General features: G+C 43.7%; 1 protein-coding gene across 2 annotated transcripts; it reads right to left on the reverse strand.

Annotated features, from left to right (window-relative positions):
- Positions 1–435: 435 nt before the first annotated feature.
- Positions 436–27,591, reverse strand: slc7a14a (solute carrier family 7 member 14a). 2 transcript variants are annotated; one of them, XM_084381087.1, is made up of 10 exons: positions 27,366–27,591; positions 12,599–13,153; positions 11,522–11,758; positions 10,333–10,550; positions 9,570–9,716; positions 7,565–7,773; positions 7,331–7,478; positions 6,208–6,703; positions 5,882–6,118; positions 436–5,312 (listed from the first exon to the last, which is right to left on the reverse strand). In XM_084381087.1, the coding sequence occupies exons 2-10, from the start codon at positions 12,903–12,905 to the stop codon at positions 5,014–5,016; spliced, it is 2,298 nt and encodes a 765-aa protein (XP_084237213.1). In that variant the 5' UTR covers positions 12,906–13,153; positions 27,366–27,591; the 3' UTR covers positions 436–5,013. The 2 variants fall into 2 exon arrangements, with proteins under 2 accessions (XP_084237213.1, XP_084237214.1); XM_084381088.1 differs by lacking the exon at positions 27,366–27,591 and adding an exon at positions 27,145–27,229.
- Positions 27,592–27,626: the final 35 nt, after the last annotated feature.

Below are 27,626 nucleotides of genomic sequence, written 5' to 3' on the forward strand. Positions count from 1 at the left end.
GGCACGCCTTCTCCGAGACAAAATAAACAAATAGTAGCTGACTTTAAAAGCAATAGTGGCAATATTTGTCTATGCTTGTAGTTTAGAATCGTATTAAAATAGTTTCTGCATGTTTTTTTTTCTTATGTAGTAGATCTACTCCTAAACCTTCTACGGTCATATTGACGTCTAGAGCAACCATCTCGAAAATCCCTTCAAAGGAAAGGATCGAGGTTTATAAATGAGCGTTATCCTTCTAGAGAGACTACGGTTGTTAAAAATATATTTTTAGCCGTTTCTCCCAGGCCTCCTTGTGATTGAACAAAAACACAGAACGTGAAGGCTGATAACTCCACCCGGCTCTGTTGTGCACACCTACCCGAGGACGACCTGTGGATGGGAGACAGCTGTAGAAAAATACTTTTCTTTTAGTTCACTCCCTCTTCGGCGTTGTACCTTTTCACTGCGAATCTGCTGTCGTCAATGGAGTCTAGACTAATACTTTCAATCTCTGAATGAAATACTTAGCAACTATAGGACTTTAAAAATGATCATTGCACTGTTGACTTAAGTCACTGTGAGAAGAAAAGAAAAAAAAATCGGTCCTCTGTGATAAACGGACATTAGTAGCTTATAACCAGACCCCCCCAAGAAAAGTCGTTAGCTCTGTTGTATCTTAAGTGTTCACTTTGAAGAAACTACAGTCTCCTGTATGTGAAAAGTAAAAAAACATTGTGGACTTTGGCTTGCAGAGGTTGTGAAGAGGGAGATACAGGAAGTAGGCATACTGTAAGTGTCTGAGGGAGGATGTGAGAGGAGTCATCCCCGCACTCGTGTGTTTGCTACATGTTCTACTCCCTTTTACAAACGGAGCCCTGGTTCCCATACCTGGGGAGGAGATTATAGCATGAGCAGAGAATTAAAATCCAGCATGTAATCTTCTTTAGGCTCAAAGAATTCATTTCTCATTTAACATAATATTGAGTTGTGAAGTATAAGAAACGTTTGTGTCCGGATCTGAATAGAAACGATAGGTTGAATACACCATTTCAGTTATATTCACCGAACAATGATGTGATTCGAAGCTCATTTAGTTGTAATACGCCTGTTCAATCCTCTCAGGGCAGCGTGTTCCCAGGTATAAGAACCAAGCCTGCGTTTGGTTTGGTTTTTAGTGTTCTATTGTGTCTCGTTGCGATCAGTCACCACATGCAAGTACAACATTTACAGTCTGGGCCTCGTGCATGAGGGCATGCTACACATTCACCAGACGGTCACATTGAGGCGCAGGCGTTAGACCACAAACACACTTTTACACACACACATGCACTCACACACTTGTATGCATACACGCACAGAGCAGATAATATAGAAAGTTGACTGTACAGTCCGGTGTGAGAGGCATGGCAACGCCTGAATCCACTGTCTTGTTTTGGCTGAGCTATGGACGCAAAGCTGCTGGAGTCTTTTGGCTGAGTTGGGAGGCAATCTGGATGGGGAAGGTGTTTTGGCTGAATAGCAATAGAATGGAATATGTTTTTGATGTGTGTGAGATAAAGTGTGCAAAATGTTTCAGGATGTGCTGGATGTTTTTTTTCCCCGACCCCATCACCAGACAGAACATCGATATTGGACAATTCTGCAAGAACACACATTACGTTCAGCGCCAGCAAATGTTTGAGATTTCTGCAACATCCATGCGTAGCGCCTTCTATACAGGGTTATTATCATCATTTCCCACCCAACAGAGGACAAAGCCTACATGGCAAACATTTCTACAATCACATTACAATCCCCCTCTGCATGCGAGTTGGCTGACTGAACTGTGGTTAAGGTTATCCAACTAAAACAAATCACTTATGAAAGACCGTGATTACAGCAAAAAAAGGGAACTAAATTGTTTATGTCAGGGCTCTGGCAAGAATTTTAGACAAAGTCACACACAATGTTCCTACAAAGTCCTCATTAGAAACCACCAAATAGGTCGACTGCGAAAGCGGTGGTGACCTCTAGTGGCTGTAGTAATTATTACAGCTGCAAAGAAGGAAGTCAGGTGAAGTAGGAAGAGGAGTGACAAAGTCTACAGAAGGATACACAAAAGAAATACAGAGGACATAACCTCAATGTTAGCTAGGTGGGTGCTCCAGTCTCTGAATGAAATTGGCAACCTGCAGAATCGTCCAATATGAGCGTAAGTTCTTGGGATACTGGGCTGTTTTTTGGGAGGGGTATCACAATTATTCTTACCAAAGGGCCTCTTACTACATGAAGAAACTTTTTTGAGTGTGGAACGATGTGGGAGGAGCAGAGGTAGGGTGGGGGTTAGGCGTGGCATCCTTAGATTTAGTGCATTAGACAAATAAGGCTTCCCTGTAAGGGACAGATGCAGCAGCAGGGGGCAAGACGAAAAGGTACAAAGAGGACAATCAGGGCGTACAGCAGCAGCTATTGTTGGAGTGCCCCCTCCCTCAACTTCATAAAATGCTAAAATCCCTTACAGTGCCATGACTGCATACCTTGGCAGCATTAGCTTACATGTCCTACATTCTGAGCTCGATTCATTTGATTGATTTTCACAACGTCTCTTCGGGGTGCAGCATCAGTATAGGTAACGTGAAGAGTGGGACTTCAACACTAGCTACATGAATGTGGAAACTGAAGAGGTATAGGCTAGAGGGAGGTTTACTCAGAGCAGTATGGGCCTGGGTTGGAGCAGGAGCACAGGGAGATGAGTAAATGCTCAGATCAGAACAGTGATAGCAGACACCCTGAGGTGAAGCAGGAGTTAATGGATCATCGGACCATGAACAGATTGCTGTTTGGTATCCTGACTGAAAACCAATCCCTGCTGTACCACATGTGACTTGGAGTGGTAACTCCCTACTCACACGGCCCGATGAATATCACAAGCAGGTTGAAGCGGAGGAGATACAGTTGAAGGAAGAGTTGGGCTGGAAGAGCAGAAGGGTGGAGGTAGAGGATAAAAGAAATTAAGTGAAGAAGGAAGGATATGGATAAAAAGCAAAGAAGTGGAAGAGAAAGGGAGAGGGATTGTTGAGGAGGGATTATATTTCAGTTCACCCAACGTAAAAAACATTTCTTCTTGGTTAGGGACTGTACAAAAATTACTGGTGTAGGAAGGCAGGTTAAAATAAATGTTTCACTCTTTGAATATATGCACTGATATTAAACCCAAACATGTACTTTAAATGACATTTTGAATTATTATTGTCCATCAAGGAATGGGGTTGGACTTGGACAGTACATCAGACTCTGCCCTGAATAGACCCCATTATCTTTTGGTGTGGATCTGGATAAAGGGACAGATCCAGAAACTTTTTCTCACTTCCTTTAACATTGTGAGGTAGGGCGTTTTTCATCATGGATCTCAATGAAAAATAACATGCATGTTTAGGTGGCTGGAATATATGACTGAGTACAATTTGAATTCAAGGGGACTGTTGGGCCTTGGCGGAGGTATGCATTCTAATAAGTGCCATTCTATTTTTCATTATTTTTGTACATGATCCTGTAATATTTCTTTTTACAATTACTGCACAAAGGAACTTAAAATAAAATGTGTATCTGGGAGAAAATACCCTCAAAAGACCTCTGCTCCCCCCAAAAAAGCAGAACTACTCTCCTTTTCTCCTCCTCCCTCAATAACAACTTTTGTACAGTCTCCAACTTTCTTTTCTTCTCTTGGAGAAATGATAGACATGGTGAGGAAAATCCATTTCCCGAATTGAATGAACTGAAAATGTATTCCTTCCCGACCCTGGTAACCAGCGAGAACTGCATCGACAGAGAGACAAGCGCACAGAAAAGAACTGAACAGAAAATATGACATCCATCACAACAAACCATTCAGGTTGTCAATTAGGATTCAACCTGTTCGCTCGCTCCGTTACACCATCTACTCTCTCTTCTTCTCCAGTACACCGATGAGCTGACATGCGCGTGTTATGTTGCACCATGAGCTGCTTTGTGTTGCGGGTGGATTGATTTTGAGCTTCATGCTGGGGCAAGGAGTGGGAAGAACAAAACGAAACAAATACCTACACGCACGCACACACAGTAAAACAACCAGAAGAACACACTTTATATCTACACACACAGACATGAGAATCGATGTAAAAGGTGGGGTTTGATTGCACGGACACCCTCGCACATACACAGGCAAAATTAAAGTAGAAAACAGACATAATCCGAAAAACTCACATACACATACAGTAGATGAAGGCACTATTGCAAGCAAAGTCCAAGTACTATTTGTGACAGAAAACATCAACACCCTCGTCCCAATCCTGTCCCGAATCCCTTGGGCTAGATGTTAGGGGTCAGGGTGAGTAGATTTAGAGACAGCCATAAGCAGTTTTTTTTATTTTTCAGGACGATTTTTGTGTTTTTTTTCATTTCCTGTGTGTTGGACATAAAATGAGCGGAGAAAGTCAAACCTGTACATAGAGGAAATAGCTTGGGCCTGGCATGCTGTCATCTAGATTTCCTGTCAGTCTACGTTGAAACAGGAAGAGAGTTGCTGATTCATCTGTCCCTCCCTCATCACCTCCTCCTCGCTCGTATCCCGTAAATTATTACATTATTAACAGCTGTCTGATTGCTCAGAACACAATGTGTCATAGTTTAAAAGTACAGCCAGACACATTATATCTTATCTCTTGCTGCGTCCGCACTTTTCTATGTGGCCTTTATTTCTGTGGGACATGTGGACACCAGTAAGTGAATAACAAGCGACTGTGTGACAAGACACTCATGACCTTGACGTCCACATTCACTGTGTGCGCTGAGGAGCCGAGCGTGGTCGAGTAAGGTGAACAAAAGTCCGTTCCACTGCCAAGAAACTATCTAGCCCAAGGGTAAGACACACAAACAAATACACACACACATGCAGGCATGCACTCACGCTCACACACACACGCACACAGTCATTCATGCACTCACGCTACTGTTCCCCTCCCTCTCCCCAGGCAGCAGACAAGGCAGTACATTCAGGGTAACACAGAGTCAGTCCCTTCAGAAATCCATCGGATCCTCCTCGGCGAGGCCGTGATTGGCAATGGTCCTGCCTCCGCCTTTCGATGGCGTCCCGCCACTTTCAGGTTTTGCCTCAGGGGGCGGGGTGAGCCCCGACCCCCCCTGTGGCGCACCCCATTGGTCAGTAGTAGGCGGGTAGAAATCGTCGTCAAAGCCGCAGAAACCTTCATCCACACCTTGATCGTAGCGCTGGTAGGTGGAGGCGTGCACCTCGTTCTCTCTGGCCGTGATCTCCAGCGTACTGTTCCACATGCCGTAGCCAAAGTAGATGAGCACACCTAAAAGGAAACGTGGACAAATATTAATATAATATATGTGCATGGGAAGCATTTAAAATGTGGGTGGGACAATCTAGCGAGTGTCTGGGGGTTCCCCCCTAGAAAACACTGACAGAGAGGATGTCATTTCCTGTATTTTGGTTCCTTTTAACAGGTGGATTGATGCTTTTATCTGGATAAACTAAAAATTTTTTTTATGACAGTGTGTAGTGTTTGCAGCATGCAAGGTGGCAGCACGTAGTATGGATTTTCATTGATGCCCTTATATGTACGTATATGTGCACTGTTTATAGTCAAAAAGCAGATTGTGTATAAATGCTTACAGCCTAAAAACAAAGCACTGCAGAGACAGAGTACACTATCAACTTCTAAACAATTCATCCCACTCAGTGAGTCAGAAGAATACAGCAATCCTACTCACACTGTAAAAGCACAGATGTCCTCCAGTGTTTGTGTACGAACAAAAACGACTCTGCTGGACAGTCTGCTTTTATTTTGTCTTTACATAAGCAGTAAAAACTACAGATGACTTTCCACCTGAACTATCATTCAGTGAGGTTGTCTCTTACCCACAAAGCACCAGATTGAAAATCGAATCCAGGTGATGGCCGACAGTTTAAGCATGAGGTAGATGTTGACCAGCATGGCTGAAGCAGGTACGAAGGGCACACAGGGCGCCATGTAGGGCAGCCGCTTAGGGTTCTCTGGCTGCTGGAGGATGATGATAACGAGCAGGGCAAGGATGACGATGAAGACGACTAACAGCAGCAAAGCCCACCAGCGACCCTCCCCAATACAGCTCGATCCTGGAAGGACAGGAACCAAGAAAGAAAAAAATGATCAATTTATGGTTAAACTACTAATAACTCCTGTCTGAGTCTGTTCATGTTCTCACCAAAAATGATGAAGGAGCAGAAAGCGAAGATGAAGATGAAGAGGAGCAGCACACACACAGTGACGGTTTTCCCCGTGGCAGGAGTCGGCCTGTCCATTTTTCCTGGAAGGCCCAATCGGATCCTCAGGGTGTAATAGCGTGGTCCAATGAGCTTCTTCAACCGCCGGGACATCCCGCCTTCTGACTCCTCTGCCTCAATGCCAGTGGTCATGTCCACCGTGCCGTAGTTTGGGTGGCTGGCAGTGTAAGCAGTTTTGTCTGGTTTTCCTATCAGCATCTCGTTGTCGCCCAATGACGGCAGGTTTTTGGCTCCACAGGTGTTAGTGGGCGCACCTCCGTACTCGTCCACTTCGCTGGTTGGCGAACAGGCGTCCTTCTCGCACTCGGCCAGAACGCCTTCCTTCCTCTTGTTGTTCTGCTCCTCAGAGAGGAAGTTGACGAAGCCGTGGATGTCGCCCTCAGGCTGGTAACGCAACAGGAGGACACAAAGGCTCACCTGCAGACCAGGAGGAGGGACAATTTGTGTCATTTAAAGGTGCAATATGGAAGCCGCCTGTTGAATCCCAAATGGGGCAGCGTATCAACAGAGTAAGGTGGAGGAGAAGGTTTTCAGGCCCACTGCTGATCATTAACATCCCTCTTATGCACCTGATAGAAATTCCAACAACGCTTGATTCATCACCACATCAAACAGTTTATACGTTAAAGCTTCTGGTATTGTTGACTTTGCTAAGACCCTCCATTAATGTAATGTTTACAGCTATAAATCTGTATGATTCATGTGTTGGAGGGATTAGTTTTTCTCCCAGCAAAATCTCTGTTGCTTAGCACAATCCTTCAAAGAGCAGAGCCTCCTTTCACCAAATCTGACTGCATTTGCAAAACATATTTAATTCCCTGACATACTGTGAATCTCCGCCTAAAGACAAAATCATTGGGCGAACTACAAAATACACATTTACAGTTGGTTCCTATATGAAAAACTGTAGTTCTCTGTGTGTCCACTAGCTGTCCTCTATGTTAACAGGTTATAAAGCACTGAGAATAAATCTCTGTTATACCCTGCAGGTACCCATCTGGTCCATGTGGATCTGTCTGATCATATACATTGTCCAACACTCACCAGGGTATAGGCCAGCAGGGTTCCTATGGACATCATCTCTATGAGGTCTCTGAGGCTGACCAGGAGGGACAGCAGGGCGGCCAGGAAGCCCGACACCACACAGGCAACAGCCGGGGTCTCTGTGTAGGAAGACACGCTGGCCAGGAACCTAAACATACAAAAATAATTACTCAGGTGTGCACAACATATAGACAGAGATGGAAAAAATAATGCTAAATCAGTGTGTTGACTGACTTGAACAGCAGGCCATCCCCCGCCATGGCATAGATGACCCTTGGCATGGGGAACAGAGACCCCAGGAGGGACACCGTGAGTCCCGCTATGGAGCCCACCGCCACTATATACTTTGCGAACATACAGCCATGCACGGCAAACATCTCCATGAGTGGGGCATCTGCGTCAATCTCGTTGTACGGCACCATCAGGGTCAGGATCACAGAAACCTAGACGGAACAGAGAGTTTGTTCGTTAATGAAGAGGAATATGTTGCAAAATACTGACCACAGCTTTTAAGCCAATGCGGACAGGAAGCGCCCACAAAAAATAGAAACTTGAACGTCTAAAATGACATGACAACGAGGCAAACTCAATCTGCTGATGATCGTATGATCACATGAGCCCCAGAACAGCTAGTTAATGGACCTAGGTGTTGAGACTGCTTCTCAGCCTCATCAGACTCATTTGACAGATGCTATAATTATCTAGCAAGTGTTGAGCCACACTCTCACAGCCCAGCGTTGCAGGCTAGCGCGTTCAGCACATCGCGTCACATGCAGAGTGTTCATTAGTCATGCCTGCCTCTCGCTGCGCGTGCGCGATTTTTGATCCGCACGTCTGACGTGTGAAATCATGCAGGGCCATCTGTCACAGATACTGCGCCGTGAAGGATGGGGATTTGCCTGAGCAGATTGCAGAAATAGAGAGGAATGATAAAAAGACCAACCCTCAGAGGGTGGGATATAGAGATCCTAGTAGTAGCATGGTGCCCTTTGACCCTTCGTCCAATCAGGGCACAGGATGGTTGACAGTGTGTATGACTGCAGTAATCTAGAGGGAATTCTGCAAGAAAATCGCAGTTAAATTATTTGTTTGCTGACCCCAAACTGGATCAAGGGTATGGATGTGAGGAAAACCCGACTAATGTTGACGATTCGGGATAAATCCACATTGTAGCTTAAACCAAAGCCTCCAGGAAAAAGATGTGGCATATAATGTGCTTAATCATTAAAGAGATTCCTGGATCTTAAACTTCAGCAGCTTGAAGATCTCTATGGGAGCAAAAAGTTCTCCCAAGTTCCCTACGGACTGAGTTTGATCAATCAAAGAAAGAGATTAAGAGAAGTTGAGAAAGTAAAGTTTCGAGCAAGAGAGGCGTGATGCGGATGAACCGATGTGACTGGGAGAAGGAGAGACAGAAAAAAACGAGGCATTCAAAGAGTTGAGTTTTGAAGTAGATGCAGTCCTTGGCCCCGGGCGATGCCGAAAAAATGTTCCTCCCTGATAGGCCGCTGCTGCACGGTACCCATAGCAACAGCCATCTAGCACAAACGTGTCGAAGTCAGAAATCTGGTAGGCTGTGCGAGCTGGATACGTAAAGATCAGAGATTAGATGCACACCCACACTGCTGGAGTGTAGGGAAGGGAAGCATCTTGATGTCTGATCTTTTCATCCTCCTGTCAGACACTTCTCGTGAATTAAGGCTGACACTTTTAGTCTGTATTCACAAGTACGCTGAACTGTAAACACTAAAGGTGACGCGTTAAGGCAGAAAATGATAAACAATCGAGCAGATGTGAATCTTTAGGGTAAAAAAGTAACATCCTAAAACTGAGATGAACAATTATGTGACATGATGGCATGAACTAAACTTATGTTTTGTTCATAATTCGGTGATTACATTGCGTAACTTTCATCCGTTTTACTTCAAAACTATGTGGGCGTATGAAATAGAAACTGTGATTATAGTCCAGAATCTTCCCACAATCAGTGAGATCCTACTTACGTGTGAAATAAAACATTCATTTTTGCCGAACTGGAGTCAGTGAGCCAGGGAGTTATCTCACCTCATTACTACTCTGTGTATGAAAAACTGTTTACTGCTGCTGTAGAGTTGCTTTGAAGCTGAAGTGTTTTGCATTGTAAAACTTAATTACCTCTCAAATGCTTATAAAGGAAAACAAATGAAGCGTTTACTGTTGGAGTTTGTGCATACGGTATGTGGTTTTTGAGGTAACTCACGGAGACGTAGGCAGTGAGGCAGGTGATAAGGGAGGCGGTGATGGCGTAGGGGATGGAGGTGTTGGGACTCTTGGCCTCCTCTCCCGTTGTAGCAATGATGTCAAATCCGATGAAGGCGTAGAAACAGGTGGCTGCTCCCTGCATCACCTGGAGAAAGCAAGAGAAGCAAGAGAAATGATGGCTCACATTAAGAATGTCTGCATTTTGTTTCCCGTATTTTTGATTTTGCTCCCTTTTTTTTTCTCTTTGCACTTCTGCGTTTGGGTCCCCTATTGTGTAACTGTGACACCAATAGTTATCCCTACATTACTGAAGCAATATCGATATCGAGGCATTTCGTCAAATGTACCTTAATATTTGATTTTGTTGCGCTTTGAGGAGATAAAATATTTGGATTGTGTATCGTGATATAGCCTAAACAGCAATATAATTGTAAAGCTTTCATTGCAAAAACAGATGATGCGTAAACATGGTGGCTGTTGCCTGCCCAGGCTTGTGAGAGCTGACCAATCAGAGCAGACTGGGCTGTTTGGGAGGGGGTGGAGCGTCCAGACAGACATTAAATGGAGCTGCTGCAGCCGTGGACAGTAGTGTGTTTGCTTAACAGTAAAGCCTGTAAACATTTTCCAGATGACACCAAAAATAAAAGTATGAACCTGAAAATGAGCATAACACCATTTCACCCAGCCCTACTTCCAACCATCCTGTTTTATTTATCAGCTCACTTATGACTTAGTGTCTGTATCTGCATGTGTGTGCATACCCCCGACCAGCCAAAGGGCAGGAACCTCCCCTCGTCCCAGTTCTCTCCACTGACGAAGAACAGTCCGGCGATCATCATGAACACCCACACTATGAGGTTGATGACGTTCAGCACGTTGTTGAAGCCCACAGAGTTCTTCACTCCCAGTGCGACTATCACTGTCACCAGCAGTGCTATCAGCAGCGCCAGCAGGTCTGGGTACGACTGCTCACCTTTACCTAAAGAAGAGGGTTATTATTAGCAAGCACCCATATATTATAGTATTTTTTTTTTTCTTGAAACATGAAAAGAGACTACATAAGAATTGGAATTGCACTTAAATTTGCAACACATTTCAAATAAACTGTCAATCACATTGAATGCACAATAAAATTATGCATCAATAATTACTAAATAACCAACTCCACATGCACAGGAAGTCAGTCTTTATAAATATACACAGGTGGTCGCACACCCACACACAAACTAATGAGACTTATTTCGAGATAAATTCCACCCTTTCCCAGTGTGCAGAAACAGCTGTTTTTCCCCAGCAGGAAAAGGAAACATTAATTTTCCATTATGTTGTGGAACAGCTGGCCATGCTGCTTATCATGTGACCACAACCACCGCTTTGTCAGCGTCCAACAGGATGAGACTGTCAGGGCGGTGTCATCCAGATAGGCACGGCTGGCAACACACATCAGCTATAGTGTTACACCAGATTAGCTGGCAATCCCCCACGGTACAGTTTATGACCTGGAAAACTGTGTTGATGATGTTCACGAATCATTTAGGAATCCAAGATGCAAGGTCCAAGGTCTCTGTTGCCTTCCGTAATGACATGATGTCCGAGATAAGCAATGACCATCTTTTTCCTGAAAAGTATCTCTTAATGGCTGGAAGATTTCCCAGATGGTGTCACTTCCATTTTTGTTATTATTATTATTAATTTTATATTAAAGGTGGGGTGAGCAATTCTGGAGAAAAATAGTTGATGGTTGAGTCTTGTTCCCAGGTCACCAAATACCGATGACCAGGGATTGACACTTAATCAAATAATCGACTGTCTTTCTCCAGAATCACTCACCTCACCATTAAAAGACGTATTGTCATTCAAATATTGAATAAATCCAAATGCTGAGATTAAAACGTACAATAAATAATAAAACGAAAACCACAGCCATCACAGGGACTCGTCCTTACTCACCCAAACCATTGAGCGTTCCGATGTGCGTAATCATAAAGTTGCTGATGCTGTGGTTGGCCAGAGAGTCCGCCATGCTGCTGAGAGCAGACGCCCCCGCCGCCGTCCCGATCAGATACTCCAGAATTAAGTTCCAGCCGATGAAGAATGCCACGCACTCGCCCACAGTCACGTAGCTGTACGTGTAGGCCGAACCTGTGGTCTTAGGCACCCGCACGCCGAACTCTGCATAACACACTCCTGTGGAGACAGACACACGTTCATAGACACATATAAGTGATAAGACTGCATTAACATCCAAGTTCAAGGCCGGGTTGAAGGTATTGATAGGAGCGTTAACGTACTGCTTAGATATCCCTTGAGCGTCCTTTCTATTATGGCTCGACCGTATAATGTCTTTGCCCTTGTTCTAATTGCATGGTTATTAAAGGGCTCTTCATATAAAGTGTAATGGTGATGATAAAGACAGTAACCTACACTGTGGCCTATAGTATGTTATACTCAGCTTGCTGTGTGTGCGTCTGTCTGTGTGAGTGTTTAAGAAAGGGCTTGAGAGCAACGGCATCCCGGGGAGGATGGATGGAAGAAACGTTTGGGATGAGCACGGATGCCTCCAGACGAATGGGATGTTTGTATGCATGTATCTAAACTGGAGCGATGACTACTATGTGTCATGTCATGCTGTTAGTTACTATCACTGGCTGGCTACTCAGCGTGAGGCCTATGAAAAACATAATGCGATACAATAAAAAAAAGGATGCGGTAAACTCACTATCAACGGGGGATGCACCTTATTTTTTCCCTGATAACGCTGCATTGTCGACAACAAATCCGTGTTGAAATAAGCAGGAAGAGAGCTAGTCAGCTGTTAGCTGTCAGCAGCAGGTGTGTATCAGAGTCCTGCAATGTGTTTGGCTAAGGGAGCTGACAGCTAATGGAGTGATAGAGATTACAGAGCGAACAGCAAACGGAGCTAATGTATATAACAGAGCGAACAATGGAGCTAAACACACAGCAGGACTGAGAGTTTCTGTCGGGAGGAACATGAAGCGTTACAGTAAACCATTTCCCCAGTCTCACCTGACAATATGGAGGCCACAGCGGCGATAATGAAGGACACGATGACCCCCGGTCCGGCCATCTCTTTGGCGACCAGCCCCGAGACCACATACATCCCAGTCCCGACGCAGCTGCCCACGCCCAGCGACACCAGGTCCACTGTGGATAACACCCGGGCCAGCTTGGTCCCATGCGAGCTGGTGCCTGTCATGGCAGAATCCAACATGGACTCCACAGGTTTGGTCCTCAGGACACGGGATGCAAAGGTGTTCCATGCCGCGCCCCACTGCACCCTCCGAGGGTCCAGCTTCCCAGCCAGACCGCTCATACTGAGGGGTTAAGGTCAAGGGTCGGAGTCAAGGGGAAGAGTTTCACAAGGAAGAGTGGGAATCTTTCACTGTAGTCGCGTGAAAACAACGATGTGCAGCGCTGTGGAAGATCAGTTATTCCTTCTCCGAATGATGGAAGCTTCAAAAGAAGATCTGGTGTTGTCTTGCTGCCGTTGCCTCAGCTTTCTCAGCTCTCTTGTTGTGGTTCAGCAGAATTCCTTCTCCACATGGTGAGAGAGTAAGTTATCTGAAAAACAAAGGTGGCCTGATTTATTTTTGCAGCATTTCACAGCTCATTGCCTCCCATTATTTTTCTGACACAATGCTTATTTTCGAGTACACGCGCCAAGACACAGGTGCCCATCGGTGGAGATTCATTACACATTCGTCCGCAAATGAAGCGTACCTGAATGAGGAAGCGGCTAATTAGGAGACCTCTCCCTTTAGCATTGTTGCTATAGTTGCCAAGCTCATTAGTGACGGCAAGGGATGTTTCTTTTTTTTTGTTTATTAAGGAGGAGAGACAGCAATATATGCAATCAAATGTACATATTTATATAATTGTACTGAAGCTCTACCAAACTGTAAAATTACCATAGAGACTCAAAAGGGCTGCCATGATTTTATTAATTTTTATTCTACAGAACTGCTCGTTAGCATTACAATGTGATTAATTGTCACAATGCATATACTGACACCTTACAAGTGCATACGTAGAAGCTGTGACATAGCAATGCTCAAGATGATTGTGGTACTTTATGCCCATTTTGTGCTCCTTAATACCTATACTTAATTACATTTCAGAATGAAATATTATGCTCTTTGCCGCATTTATTGACAGCTAGTTTAATTGGAAATGACACAATAATTACCAAGTACTTCTGCCTGGTAATTCGGCTCCTATTTGAACAAACTTGCAACTAATTGTTGTGGACAATAATGTCAGAAATTGCTCTTAACCCACGAATACCCAGTATTTTTTCCATAATTTAGATTAAATGTAACTTGTACTGGAAGTTTAGGCCATTTTCCTTAGATGTCAGAATGATCTTGATGGTTACAATTAAAGCAACATTCTGTAACTTTTTTAACTTTAAAATAACGGCTTCAAAATCATTTTGATGGTACACTTTCTTGCAATAGGGTGAATGGTGTCCGTCACAGCCACTCCGCCCCCCTATCTCTTGTTTCTGCACTATGTAACTTCAGTGAGAGGGCAGGATCACAGCGTTACATACGCGTTTACTTCAAGTTTTCAACACATAACATTGTTATGATGTGATGAGTTTTGTTTGTAGTTAGCACCCAGGATTTGTGATTTACAACAGTGGTGTTGCTCTCAGAAACTGCGGGGGGCGCCAAATTGCACAAAATGGCAATTTCTACATAATGTTGTTTTAAATTACTGGCCCGAAATTTTACACTGAAACTACACTAAAATAAGCTAAAATGAACACAGACAAGCCATTTGAGTCACCATATGTCAAGTCAAGTCACAGGTCTTCCAAGTCCAAGTTCAGTCATGAGTCATTAAAACAGTGACTCATGTCAACTGCAGTCCACATCTCTGATAGCTACAATGCAAAAAGAGGACTAAAATGTTCAGTCATGTTTAGAAAATATGTCCTCACCTCCAAATTATAGTGAAACAACCACTTTAAACTGCTTTGTGTGTGTTATAAATGCGTAGGCAGCACACGGGCAAACAAAAACATGCAGCTAAACATAAATCAAAGCAATCGGTGAAACAATTGAAATGTGAAAATTATAAGTGCAGAATAATTGTGACAAAATTGTATTATGTTTGAACAATGAGAGGACACATTCAGGCAGCAGTCTTTATTTCCACTCATCCAGAGCTTTTAACGGTGTGTCTGATGTCATACGAGTGTCAGCGTGATCAGAGCTGTTGAAAAGAGAGCTATTATCGGCATCAATTGTAGCACAGTCCACCTCTCCCTCTCTCTCTTAACAGCAGTGAACTAACACACACCATTCATCCACTTCGAACGGCGAGCGCAAGTTACTAAACAAACACACACTCGCATACGTACGGCACACGCACACCCTGCCTCTGAATGAGCCACTCACACAAATGATGGCTGCAATTACCCTGCTGTTTAACCAGAGTAAGCCGGGCCTGCTATTGTCGCGGCACTCAGTGGGAGTACGAGCGGGGGAAACAAAAAGGTGATTTAATTTGTGCGTGATGGTGAGTGTCAGGTGGTGCGGCCGCTTTTAACCCAGTGCCACGCCGACTCGCAGGCCTCCTGATTACACTGTAGTGAAATCGAGTTTTATGATTTACATGTAGAGGGAAAGTTAAGGAAGAAGTGTCATGAAATGGATCCGAACAAGGTTACTATTTCAGTTCATTGATGTCTAATTGGACAATAAAGAGCCGGACTGTCACTGATATTTTTGGGGCAGACGCCGATACTGATATCAGGGAGTAAAAAGTTCCTATACCGATAAATCGGCTGTTATTCGCACCTTTTCGGCAATGATCTCTGATGAAGTGGTTATCAAACACAAGTTTAACAATAAATGTTGTTCAGTTCACTGAAACAGTAAACTTCACTGGGAATTTAATTATTCTAAACCATCCCGAGCAACTTATTCTACATTATAGTCTCTAAAAAGTTGTTTTTTTATAACGTGGCACAACATATATGCCAGAATTGTCAGCTAATAGCGGCCAACTGATATATCGATCGAGCTTTAATTGCAAAATATGCAAAATATTCTGCCTCCATTGCATATTGTTTAATATTTTAGGAATCATTGCAAAGAATGTGTTTATATCGCCTAATATATTGATATCAGAACTCTTTCCCCCATAGTATCGGTAACAGCATTGGCCCCAAAATCTGAGTATCAGTCCGGCTTTAAATGAAATACATGGTATTGGACAACAGATCCCCTATCTGTTGTCCACTCCATGTCAAATTGGTCCTAAAGTCACAGTCAAATATGAATCTTAAGAAGTTAAAAGGAGAAAATGGATTCACATACGATTAGGATTAAGAAATGGACTGTTGTACGTTATTAATGCATGATAAAAAATGAAAAATGAAAAGGAAACCTATGCCATGAAGGCACAATTTGCCCTCCAGAGGATGTACAACACACACACGCACTCACACACACACGCACACTGGAGTAGTCTTGAATTCATCTTCAATAAGGGCGAGCCTTCGAGTGCATTTTTAACATTACTCATATAATATGCAGGATTTGCAAGATGAAGGGGTAGAGGAGGCTATCGGGGGAGTACTACAAATCTGAGGGCTCACATCATTACTCAGGGACAGAACGTTAGCGAGGTCCACCGAAACACCATCACTCGCAAACGAACGCAAATTACTCTGAATAAAACGTGTTTCATTTCAAAAGCTGCACCCAAATGGCACCACAGGTAATGATGGGCATCAGCATAGTGGAAACCGGCTCACCTAAATGGAGTAGAGTCATTGTTTGTGATAATTCCACCCAATGCTTTTTCCTGCTTTGAAAAGGGTCTATGACAGGAAACTTTTTCAAATAAAGCGTGAGGGAAATTCATCAAAAAGTTCAGTTAGATACACACATATGTGGACAAACAATTCCACACACAAGAAAGTAAGTGTGAGAGGAAGACAGGAACATAACAGATTAGGAGGAAAGGATGTGGAGGATGAGCAGACTGAAAAACGGCAAATCTGTTTTTCATTAGATCGCTGAGCTTTGATCCTCCAGTCGGGTTTTGTCAATAAACGTGTGTGTGTGTGGAAAAGAGAAAGTGAGAGTGTGTGGAGTGCCAGACAGACATAAACAGCTTTAATTGGAGGCCCTGGTACCTATGCATGTATTCAATCACGCTCTGCAAAACTGAAAAACTTCAAGTGGCGGCTCGGGAGCATAATAGATTCTGTTTGCGATTGTTTTGGATGTGGGATGTGTAAAAAAAGTATGACGCAAATAACAAATCAAATGCGAGCGGCTTGTTTTTCAATCACCTGTTGCATTTTATATTATTATTTTTATATAATATTCTCCAGCTGGTTTTATTGGCAGTGACCAGCACCTGTCCTGAGTTTGAGCTGTTTGAACAGACGTAGATCAACAAAACTGAGCTGCACGAAGCCGCCCGGTGGCAGCAGGTGTTCCATCTGCTCTGTGTGTTAAAAAGTGACTCCAAAGGTTAGTCTCAGATGGTTTTACAAAGGACAAGGGATGGATGGTGTCGCTAGGATTTTATCGATACAAACTATTAATACTCCTTACAGGTCTGGTTCTTTATTGATGCTCTTATGGGTTCGGCTCACAAGTCAGCCAGCTTAACTACACGTTCGGCTGTGTTTCATTTCAGCGAGTGGGACGACTTACTCTGAGCTTCAGTTAAGCGCTGGACACTTCTGTGAACGCATCTTCTTAATGAACTGATTGTAATTATTCAGTACAGTTTGGTGAACCTCTCTGTCCATCACTTCAAACTTCTCGAGTGTTGTTAGCTGTTAGCTGTTTCTCCATGCTTCCAGTCTTTATGCTAAGCTAAGCTAATCACCTACCCCCTCCAGCACCACACATAACTTGAGTTTATCTATGCAAAATGGTATCCATCTTCTCATCTGACTCCCAGCGAGAGAAGTTTTTTCACTTCCTAAAATGGATGCACATTTACCAGTACAGTCACTGTACTCTCAAAAAGAAATCAAACAATCAAAACTCATATCATGGCTAATAATTCATTACAGAGTATATGCAGGAGCAGGTGGTGCTTCTCCAAAGGCAACATCTGCATGGTGCACCATCCCCCGACTCTGAGAACAAGACAAACATGGCGCTGTTTGTCTGTCTTTGTACGGCGCACAAGCTAAAGTGCCAGAGGCGACGCGAGCTACTGAATTATTTAATATAATGTGGAATACATTTTATATTTATTGAAATATCCAGCCATGGAATCATGCATTGTGTTCTTGCTATTTCATCAGCGTTGAAAGGAAATATACGTAAATGTGTGAGCAAAACAGCGTGACGAGAAAAAGACAATGCAAAATAAAGCGAAGCTGCGAGTGAGAGAAAGATTTGAGAAATTACTGTCATCTCCCAGTGTGTGAGCGATGCACTGCTGTTGTGTTTACGGCAGCCCTGTTTCACACTGACAAGCAGGGTAATCGAATTTCAAAGATCTTTCTTTAATATCATAGCATTAAACAAACATTATCTGCTCTGCCAGAGTGCTACTGGTTAAAGATCAATAATTGAATCCCTGTTATTATAATCTTCAACGCCACCTCTTGCATCTTTGCATTAGCGTCTATCCTCTCCAGATAAGAGAGCTGTCAGAACATCCATCCTTGTGTCTAATCAGCCGTGACTAAGCCCGTCTCTGTGTCCGCCCCTGCCTGCGTCTGAATTACTGGATGAATAACCTGATTGAGCTCTCGCTGCCTTTACAGTAAGAGCTGCATTGGCTTAATAAGGCTAAGAGCCCCTTCTGATTCACTCCCAACCAACCTGGCAACCGGCCTGCTTCGGGTGGCCCCGGCCCCTGCATAAACCCAGCCTGGCAAGCTGCCCTGGCTGACGTTTTTATGGCCCACAGACAGAACAGGAAGGAGCTAACTCATCATCATTCAGTAAAACACCTGAGTCAGGGAAATTTGTCTCACTTTGTGAGTTTGTTTTCCTCTTTTTCTTTCATTCTCGCCATCTCTCATCACCAACTGTGCACCAGTGGAGCAGATGTTGCTGCTTTTTTTTGAGGAAAAAGACAATGTAACGCGCCATAGATGGACAGATAGACAGATAGACAGACAGATAGATTTGCTTGAGTAAAAAAGAAAGAATGGACGTGCATAATTTATGTTTGGGTGCACAGCTCAACTTCAGTGCCTCTCAGTGTTATGATTTATGAGGCAGCCTCTATGGAGTGTTACACAGCAGTGCTTAGAGCCCCATGCAGTCCACAGTCTAATATCATGAACACACTAATGCATTTGCTATCAATCAATGATGAATTCATGATTGATCCATGCGTCCATGCCCATTTAATTACAGCTACTTCCATTTCGGTATACTGAAACCCCAACCCTAACCCTAACCCTTACCCTAAGCCCATTTAATAGGTATTAGGTAGGTTCAATAGGTCAGTATTATTGTGTTAACATTCAAAAACCAACATGACTCATCAACTTTCACAAGCAACGTACTTCCAACAAAGAAAATGATCCATTAAAACACTAGATCCAGTTGAATCCAGTGTTTTAATGGGTGGCTTTCTTTGTCCGAGTCTCCCAGATATCAGCGGTAATTGGCTGGATACAAAGCGGAGAGTCCTACTGTAAACTCATTCCCTCTGCTTGGCTGACTTTGGCGATTGTCTGGCTGATTCAGCGCCCTGGATGACTGGCCACAGTTTCCCAATCTGACAGGCCTAATGAATCTGATTCCTCATTTGACGCAAAAGAGAAATCGTCGCCTGCCAGGTTGATTTTGTTGCCTGACTCATCCGTCACACTTCACCTAACCTTGTCAGTCTGACCTATTCCCAGACTGGCTTTTTTAATAAGATCTGTGATGTTCAGGCTGCCTGAGTGGCACTGTAATTTGCTGATACATCATTTATTTGAGTTACTAATGTCGTCTATCTGTGTGGCCTAAACTAGTCATTCCCATGTGTACCCCAGGGGGCTATCTCTGCTGCCAGCGGCTTTGTAGAGAGATTGAAGAGTAGCTCAATTAATTAAGCATTTGAAATATAAAATTCGTCAACTAATTGAGTCAGCTTTAACAATAATTTAGATGCTATTGCTATAAAGAGTGTGTAAAAACTGATTAGCAAGCAATCAGAGGAGAGGAAACTGTTAGCTAAGATAATAAATAATAATGAGCTAAAAATAATGGATTGACCAAACTGAACTGGACATTGACAGTTTAATTGTATGCAATTATTTTAACATTCACCACTATTTCCACTTATATAAGATTATATATCATGATAATTAATTCAAATCAACCCTTTTGGAACATAAATGGTGGCGTTTTACAAGAAAAGGCCGGGCACCACTGGCCTAGACGACCGAAAGACTGTCGTGGGCGTGCTCCCACAGACCCGCCATGCCAGTACCTCCTCTTCCTGTGGAAGGGAAGGAGAACAGTGATTACGGTAATTGATTAACACCCACACCATGCTCCTTTGGAGAGCCGCGATTGATTTATTGACGGATAGGAGCTTTATGAAGATCAGATGAATAGGCTTACTTTACAGAGTTGAAAAGTTAGTGTTTAACTTGTTTTTGAAGACATTATTGCACACAAAACTTTTATAAAGCTGTTTTGAACACATGTTAATGTGATCATGGACAGTAAAAAAGGCAATAACTAGAGTCCTGACATGTTTGGGGCCCTTTGAGATTTCATCTGATCCAAGAGACGACCCGAATTACAGCAATTTTCTGTTTATCCACTGTTTATTTTGGAGGGACACAAAGGCTGTTTTTTTAAATGATGAGGCCAGTGAGGGCAAAGATGCCGATATTTATCAGGGAAGTTTTAAACCAATGGCATTTCAATAATATTTTGTTAAAAGGAGTTAACCATCAGGTCATAGTGTAACTCTTGGATAAGACTCACCTGCCATGCTGTTTGAATGATAAAATCTGTCCTCATTTACCATTTCCCTCGCCTCCTTGAACTTGTGTACTGGTGTACTTAATTAAAAGGATCACAAGACAGAACTGAGAATATTCTAGCAGACGAAGTGGCCTTGGAAAAGGAAATATGCTAAAACAGCCACTACACAGTGCAAACATTCATCTTGCCAGGAGATGATACTGGTCAGAATTTCTACGATGATGCAAAAACATGGGTCCAAAACTGGGTCCAAAGTCTACATTTGGTATAAACAACTAAACGACAGACTGTGTACTGTCCAGCATGCTGCCATTTCAAACTAATTAGTGTAATGTGTTGATTGACACTATTGGAACTGGTAACAGACAAACATAAACACAAACAGGGACGTCCCTCTGCTTCACTCAGTTGGCTGTCCGGCCAGTTTCCTCATTTAATGACTGACTGGCTCGTATTCTGACTTACCGATGATTCTCATCCACTTTAGATTCTGACCATTAAGCTCAAACATATTGATTTGCAGCACGGGGATGAGAGTACAGAGAAAAAGTAGAATCGTTGCGGGTATATAATCCCTACCTGTCAAACGTTTCCAAGGTGGAAACTGTCGGTGCCAGGCTGCAAACAAATCGCTCTGCATGACTGACCTGTCAGCCAGCCCGGCTCACTCCCAATTTGGCCTGCCTCATCCCCATCTATCTCGCCCTAATGCAGCGCAGTGGGAGCCTGAAGCTTAAAGCACACTGGGTCTGGCTCCAGACTGCAAGATAAATAAAAACAACGGTGTCACTCCCTCTGGCTCCGTGGCTAACCAGCCATATCAATGACATCTCAGTCTGCGTGGCCTAAAGCTCTCGACGACAACGGGGTCGTTCCATACTTTCAGAGACTAAACCTCAAGTTGCGGGCTGATGTGATAACCCTCAGTTGAAGAGATTTAGACTAAGATAAAGGCCTGGCTCATCGAGTCTGATTGCAAACTTCAGGCATGACCTGCTGACTAATTCTTCAGCGAGGAATGCCGTGAAATATCGGTGAGAGATAATGGAGCAAGGAAATATTGCCAGTGGTTCCCAAAAGACAATTTTTCCTCCCACAGAATTGCCTCCATCGATCTGATTTGCTAATCCCCATCTTTGCTGCAGGCGGCATTGTCCTTCTTTAGTGTCCGAAAGAGCTTTCTGTAGAGTATCACTGCATAAAGACATATATTCTCCTGGTATTCTGTGATAGAGTAATCACTATCTGTCCGTCTTGGGCTTACAAAGACTCGAGAAAAATGCATCTGTCACACACCATTAGAGCCACATCCAGTATCTATCTCTAACCGTCACTCTCTAACCTCTGCACTTCCTCTCTGGTTTCCTCCGTCTCTATCCTGACAGTCTTTCTCCTCCGGTGCCGGGAGCTGTTCAGCAAATGAGTGCAGTGCCTGTTGTGTGCACTATGTTCAAACAGTCCGCTGACAGTTGACGGTCCTTTTTTATTCCATCGATTCCAGCTTCACCTGTTCCCCTCTCTTCATTCTCAAGTGTATTTCCTCCCCTTCGCTCGCTGACTGGCTTTGTTTCTGTTTTTTCTCTTTCCTCCGTCTCCTCTCAGAGGATGGCCTTTGAGGGCTTTACCATGGCAACTACATTGATAAAACTGCTCGAACTCCAGTGTTTGTCCAACAACAAATTTTTCAATCCAATTTAGAGATTAGCATGCCATGTAACACCATGAAAACCAAGAGACTGTGCTTTTTTTTGGTGAGGTTCTCACCAGAACTGTCTGATGCACAGCCACCTGCACGGTTTGTCCTTTATATGGATTCATCAGAGGGCGGTATGCTGTCTATACCATGGCCGATTGACCACTTTTGAGTTTACCACAAGCCATAACTTTGTTTTCTGAGCAACACCTGAGGGTTTGACCAATACCTGGAACATATATCACTTATAGCAGCTTTAAATAACAAGACTAGTAGCTAGCCAGCCATGTCACCATCTACAAATCAAGATTTTCACAATCAAATCATAGACCACGTGTGCTGTCGGCTGCAGCCTGAGGTAGCGTGTTGAATAGGGAACGGGACGTGAGTTGATCTCTTGACAGCAGTAAGTTCAGAGAGGGCAGCGTACTTCTTGCAGCTAATGCGCTGCAGGCACCGTCCTGTGTTCAGCCGATGATGCACTGAAGGACTTTTTTATTTAATTTTATTTCTAACATCGTGGTGTCTGCAGCCAGCTGGTGCCAACGCCACTCTTTTGAGATACAAGCTATGGCGCATTAATTTAGAAAGGTACACAGACAGTTTTGCTGGAAATACACAGGTGTCAGTGTAGCAGGAATTAATTGACACCCTGCAGACAACGACTCAAAATGCCAGGCTAGGAAATTAAATTTTTATGAGATCGAATAGTCATAAAAAATGTACATTTTGTGTGGTGGTCACGGTGTCATCGTAACCTTGTATTGCGGGACCTCATAGTAACTAGTGTTGATGACACGTGAAAGCTCAGATTTGCAAGGTGTAACAGTTTTTTTTTTAGCTTTTAACTAATGATCAAGTTTCACAGTCATCTCGCAGAGAGGATATTACCAGCGTGATTTTGTCTATCTTTAATCTTATTTCCCTCATTGCCTCATGTGAGACTTCTGTCAGCTTGTGCACACACCTTGACTAAAGTAATACATCAAGTTAAATACTGCATTCCTGGAAAGGTTGTGCAGTATTAGTTCCTGATTATGATATTCAAGGGGATGATTTTTTTTAAAGTTCTTTCTTCTGGAGGAGGCGAAGAAGCAAATACCCGGTTAGTTTTCCGATACCTCTTGAAGCTGTCTCTCTGAAGCCCACTTTAAACTAAGGGCAAGGAGGGCTATTACAGGGGATAATTGGGGCAGAGCCTTAGAGACGTGTAATGATTTCCTTTCGAACAGTTATACGGATCCGAACTACTGTACTTGACTGTGTTTGTCAGTGCAACAGAATGTATTTATCAGCTATTGTAATGACTTTTAAATGATTGAAAAGTATGCCTTTTGAAGGGTAAGGCAAATGGACAGCTGTTGGTTTTGAAGAGGCAAAAAAAAGCAGTGAAGATAGGCTTTTTAAGGCAAGAGAAGAAACACATTATTATTGTTATTATCCTCAAAAGACTTTCTGTGGCGTAGACGCTACAGTTTAAAGAAGACCTCGACTATCAATATTGTCGGGACTTATCAAATAAAGTCGAAGTGAAAAGAGGATACGAGTATATTCAAAACTCCTGATGTACCTGTAGGGATGGAAACACAGTCACAAATTGGTAACAGAGATCAGATTACATTGTAATGATAATGATCAAGGCCGTCCACCTCCCACACACTCGCCCTCCGGTCTCTTTCTTTCCCTCTTTCTGTCTGCTTCTCTTTGTCTCTCCTTCTCTTTTCACTCGCTTTAGAGCCTGTTGAGCCAATAACCAGAGGTGTGTATGTGTGTGTGTGTGCGCGCGCTGCTGCCAGAGACAAACAAAGAGACAACGTGTGCGTGTGTGTGTGTGTCAGGTTCTGATTATATTAGCCTTTATGCGCAGGCAGGTTCACTGACGTCAGTGCTGAGCAGCATCTGATGAAGAAAGGGTGGTGTTGGTGGTGGCGGGGGCCAGCCAGCCATTCATAAATATAAAGGCTTGTGGTTACGTTCATGCGTCACACCTATATTTTACAGTAGATTTGGTAATGACGTCACTAAATGTTAAAATGTTTATCCGCCCATGAAGAAATCATTCACGTGTGATTCTTCCAAATAGGCACGTAAACATTACCGATCCTCAAAGAAACATCAATTCTCTCTAGTGTCTTGTACGACACACACACACAGACACACACACACACAGGCAAAGCTTTCACTCAGCATCCATTATCCTTAATAAAGATGAATGTGAGAGCGGTAGCATTTCATAAAACCCCGTAGTCACACTGTGTGTTTTGAGCTTCAGTATTTTGGGTTGTGACTTACAGCAGCTGTAATCGATGTTTTTTATAAGAACAAATGACAATATGAAAACAATGCGACGATCTGGAAAATGGTTGCTAGTAGTGATGAATTTACAGAGAATTACCGCCTAAAGCTGCAACTTCCCTCAGCTTTACAGAGCTTTACACACTGCTACAGCAGACGGGCTGATTCAGAGATTAGCTGGTGAACATGGTGGACTGTTTAGCAGCTAAAAAATCAGACCAAGAAGACCTATAAGAGAGTAAATTGATGGCCATACGACTCATCACTCCAGCAGCTAAGCTTAAAGCGTTACCCTGCACCCTATCCAAAGTGGGTACCACGTGTGTTAAGCGTGTAAATGATTATCTTTTCAAACCGAATTTGGATCTTAGGGCCTCTCGAGACTTGAAGAGCTGCATGGAGCCATTAGATTTTTATTTTTTGGGTTGTTTTTTCACGTTTTAAAACAAGTCCCCATCTACTTCTGCTGTTGAGGAGAATGCTGCTGTTCGGCCCACTTCATGGGGGTATAGTAGAAAATGACTGTTTTGTTTTATTTTTGGATGAACTTCCTTTGAAAGAAAATTACATTTAAAGTCGTGTTCGCAACTTGTTTCTGCTTGAATTCATACGCATCAAAACACACCCTTGCTCCATTCAGTGCGTTCCAGAGTTTTGCGTCCTTGGTCTGGTACGACCAGGAGGTTCATGGGGGCTAATGTTAGCTCATGTTAATGTTGGAAAACGTTGTACGGATATTGCAGAAAAACACAAAATCACTTCTTGTGTGCTTCTTTCTACCGTTGCCCTCATTTTTAGCTTTTGTCATTGTTTTCCGGAGTTGCTACTTGGAGCCAAAATGGCCACTGTTCAGCAAAAGTTACGAGGGCAAGCTTTAAGAGCGGACTCTGTTATGTGAAGTCTTCAGAAATTGAGCTGTAACACTGGCAATCGTAGCAAATGCATCCGAGCTCATGTATCACTTGATAAAACAGGTACTTTCATTAAAAGTGTCAGCGGCTACATCACGCTGTTTGCCAAGCGTTCACACAGTTCACACATCTTACTTATCTTTCCACTTTGAAGGAACATTCATACAAAATGTTGCCCCAAAAATAATTATAATGAAAAAAACTGTCTTCTTTGCTGTTAATTGAGAATCTCTACCTGACACCGAATAACAGAAAATACCACCTCCTGTTAATATATTCAGCCGATGTGTAAAACAAACAAGCAAGAAGAGAGCGAGGTGCAATCGGTGGCTGCGCCTCAGGCTGCTCCTGTGGTGTGGCCCCTACATGTGACTCTGAGTCCTCTGATGTGAGACCTGGATGTCTTGGGGGCTCCATGTGTCTGTGTGTGTCTCCCTGTGTGTGAGGGATATGCAGGAAGACAAACTGCCGTTGCCAAATTGGTCGGTTACGCAATCATCCGGTTCCTATTGTTGTTTTTCGACTTTCCCATCATCGCCGTCGTTATTTTCTTCGTCGTGTTTGACAGCCACAGTTTTTTGGAGAGAACTACGCTGTACGACTGGATTATATGGGTTTGATTTGATTGGAATTTAGCCTGAAACCTTATTCAAGCCCACATTAGGGCCGTTTCCACAGTGGTTAACACAAAAACACTTCCCAAAATTATTTTTCTCGTTTATTTCCTGAATATTAGAGCGTCTCGCATCACTTGTTCCAATTCTATCCTATCAAGAATCCAACGTAATCAATTCCAGCCTTGTGAATCTGCCACTTTCAAGCACAACCTCCATCTGAAAGCCAGTGAATGAAAGCTGAAACCAAGCTCTCTCTCTTTCTCTCTTTATAGTAAGTAATAGGCACCTGTTGAGCGCTGACGGGGCCGTCAAGCCCGAGCATAATAGCGAGCTGACCCGCTGATGACTGTTTTCAGCACCACGGACAGCACGTCATCGCGGCTGGGAAATGGAGGGAGGAGGAAGAAAGAAAGAAATAAGGAGGAGGGAGAAATGAAAAAAAGGAAAAGGGGACTGGACCTTATGGCAGATAGAGGGGGAGATAGAGAGAGAGAGGGGGGAGAGAGAGAGAGATGTGGCCATGTCATTAGGGATTAGCCCAGTTCCACAGCTTGAGGCTTTCAGTGTCTGAGTGCTCTTGTCCTCACGTAGACACACACACATGCATCCAGGAGCAAAGAACAATGCCTAGATAGATAGATAGACAGATCTTTCTCCACATTCAGACCCTTGCAAACAACCTTCTGTAACCTATGATCATTTAGCAGCATTAGAACTGACAACAGCAAAGAAACCCAACACCTCAACACTATCCCAGCATGCAAAAGCTCATTTTTCCTCCTCTTCCCTTGCGCCTTAAAGACAATAACTTTCCCCTACAGCGCCTCTTCCTCCTCTCATACCTCCCTGACACACCTAGACACAGTCCATAACGATCAATAACTACATGTTCTCACCTGTAACAAAAAAAAAAAACACCAAACACTTAATCAAACGTCCCACCCTCTCTCTGCCTCTTCCTGTAGGACTCCAAACGCACCCTGCTGCAGCTCTGGTCCGGTGGGAGAAGCGACACCCGCCCTAAAACTCTCTCCTCCTGCCTCTTTCGGCGTTATTCGCCGAGGTGCACATGCAAGACATGGAAGCGTATCCCGACATTTCTCACCAAACATCGCCTCTGTGCCAGGACGCGCTGTCTCCGCCGCGTTATGCGCCATCGCTCATGGAGAGAGAAAAAAAAAAACTGCACAAAGGAAGACAACAACAAAAAAAAAGGGGGGGGAGAAGGAGGTGTGGGGAGTGAGGTGGGATACACTCGGGGGAGATGTAGTTAGAGATAACGAGAGGATGAGAGGGAGAGGGAAAAGTGGTGGAAAATACACTCACTTGTGTGGCACGGCCCGGATTAAAGGATGCCCATGTCGGATGCTGCAGTCGCGGTCGCCAGCATCAGCAGCAGCATCTCCGGGCTGCGCGGTGCATCAGCGGGAGGGGAGGGCGGAGAGGGGAGGAGATGGGAGGTGGGAGGGTGAGGCTGATGATGTAAAAAGGCTTTAAATCATTCAGGAGCCCGCTGCACAACATGTGACCGCCGACACGGTGTATTATTCATCCGGTTTGTTTCCTGATCGGCCCCCTCGACCCGAC

The sequence above is a fragment of the Pagrus pagrus genome, assembly GCF_965226575.1.
Source record: "Pagrus pagrus genome assembly, chromosome: 18".
Taxonomy (NCBI): domain Eukaryota; kingdom Metazoa; phylum Chordata; class Actinopteri; order Spariformes; family Sparidae; genus Pagrus; species Pagrus pagrus.

Coding starts and splice junctions, on each gene's coding strand:
- slc7a14a (XM_084381087.1), bottom strand. CDS start 12,905: ATGAGCGGTCTGGCTGGGAAGCTGGACCCTCGGAGGGTGCAGTGGGGC. Junction 9,717..10,332: donor TGCCCTTTGGCTGGTCGGGG/GTATGCACACAC, acceptor TGCTTTCTCCAG/GTGATGCAGGGAGCAGCCAC. Junction 7,479..7,564: donor GGGGATGGCCTGCTGTTCAA/GTCAGTCAACAC, acceptor TTGTATGTTTAG/GTTCCTGGCCAGCGTGTCTT.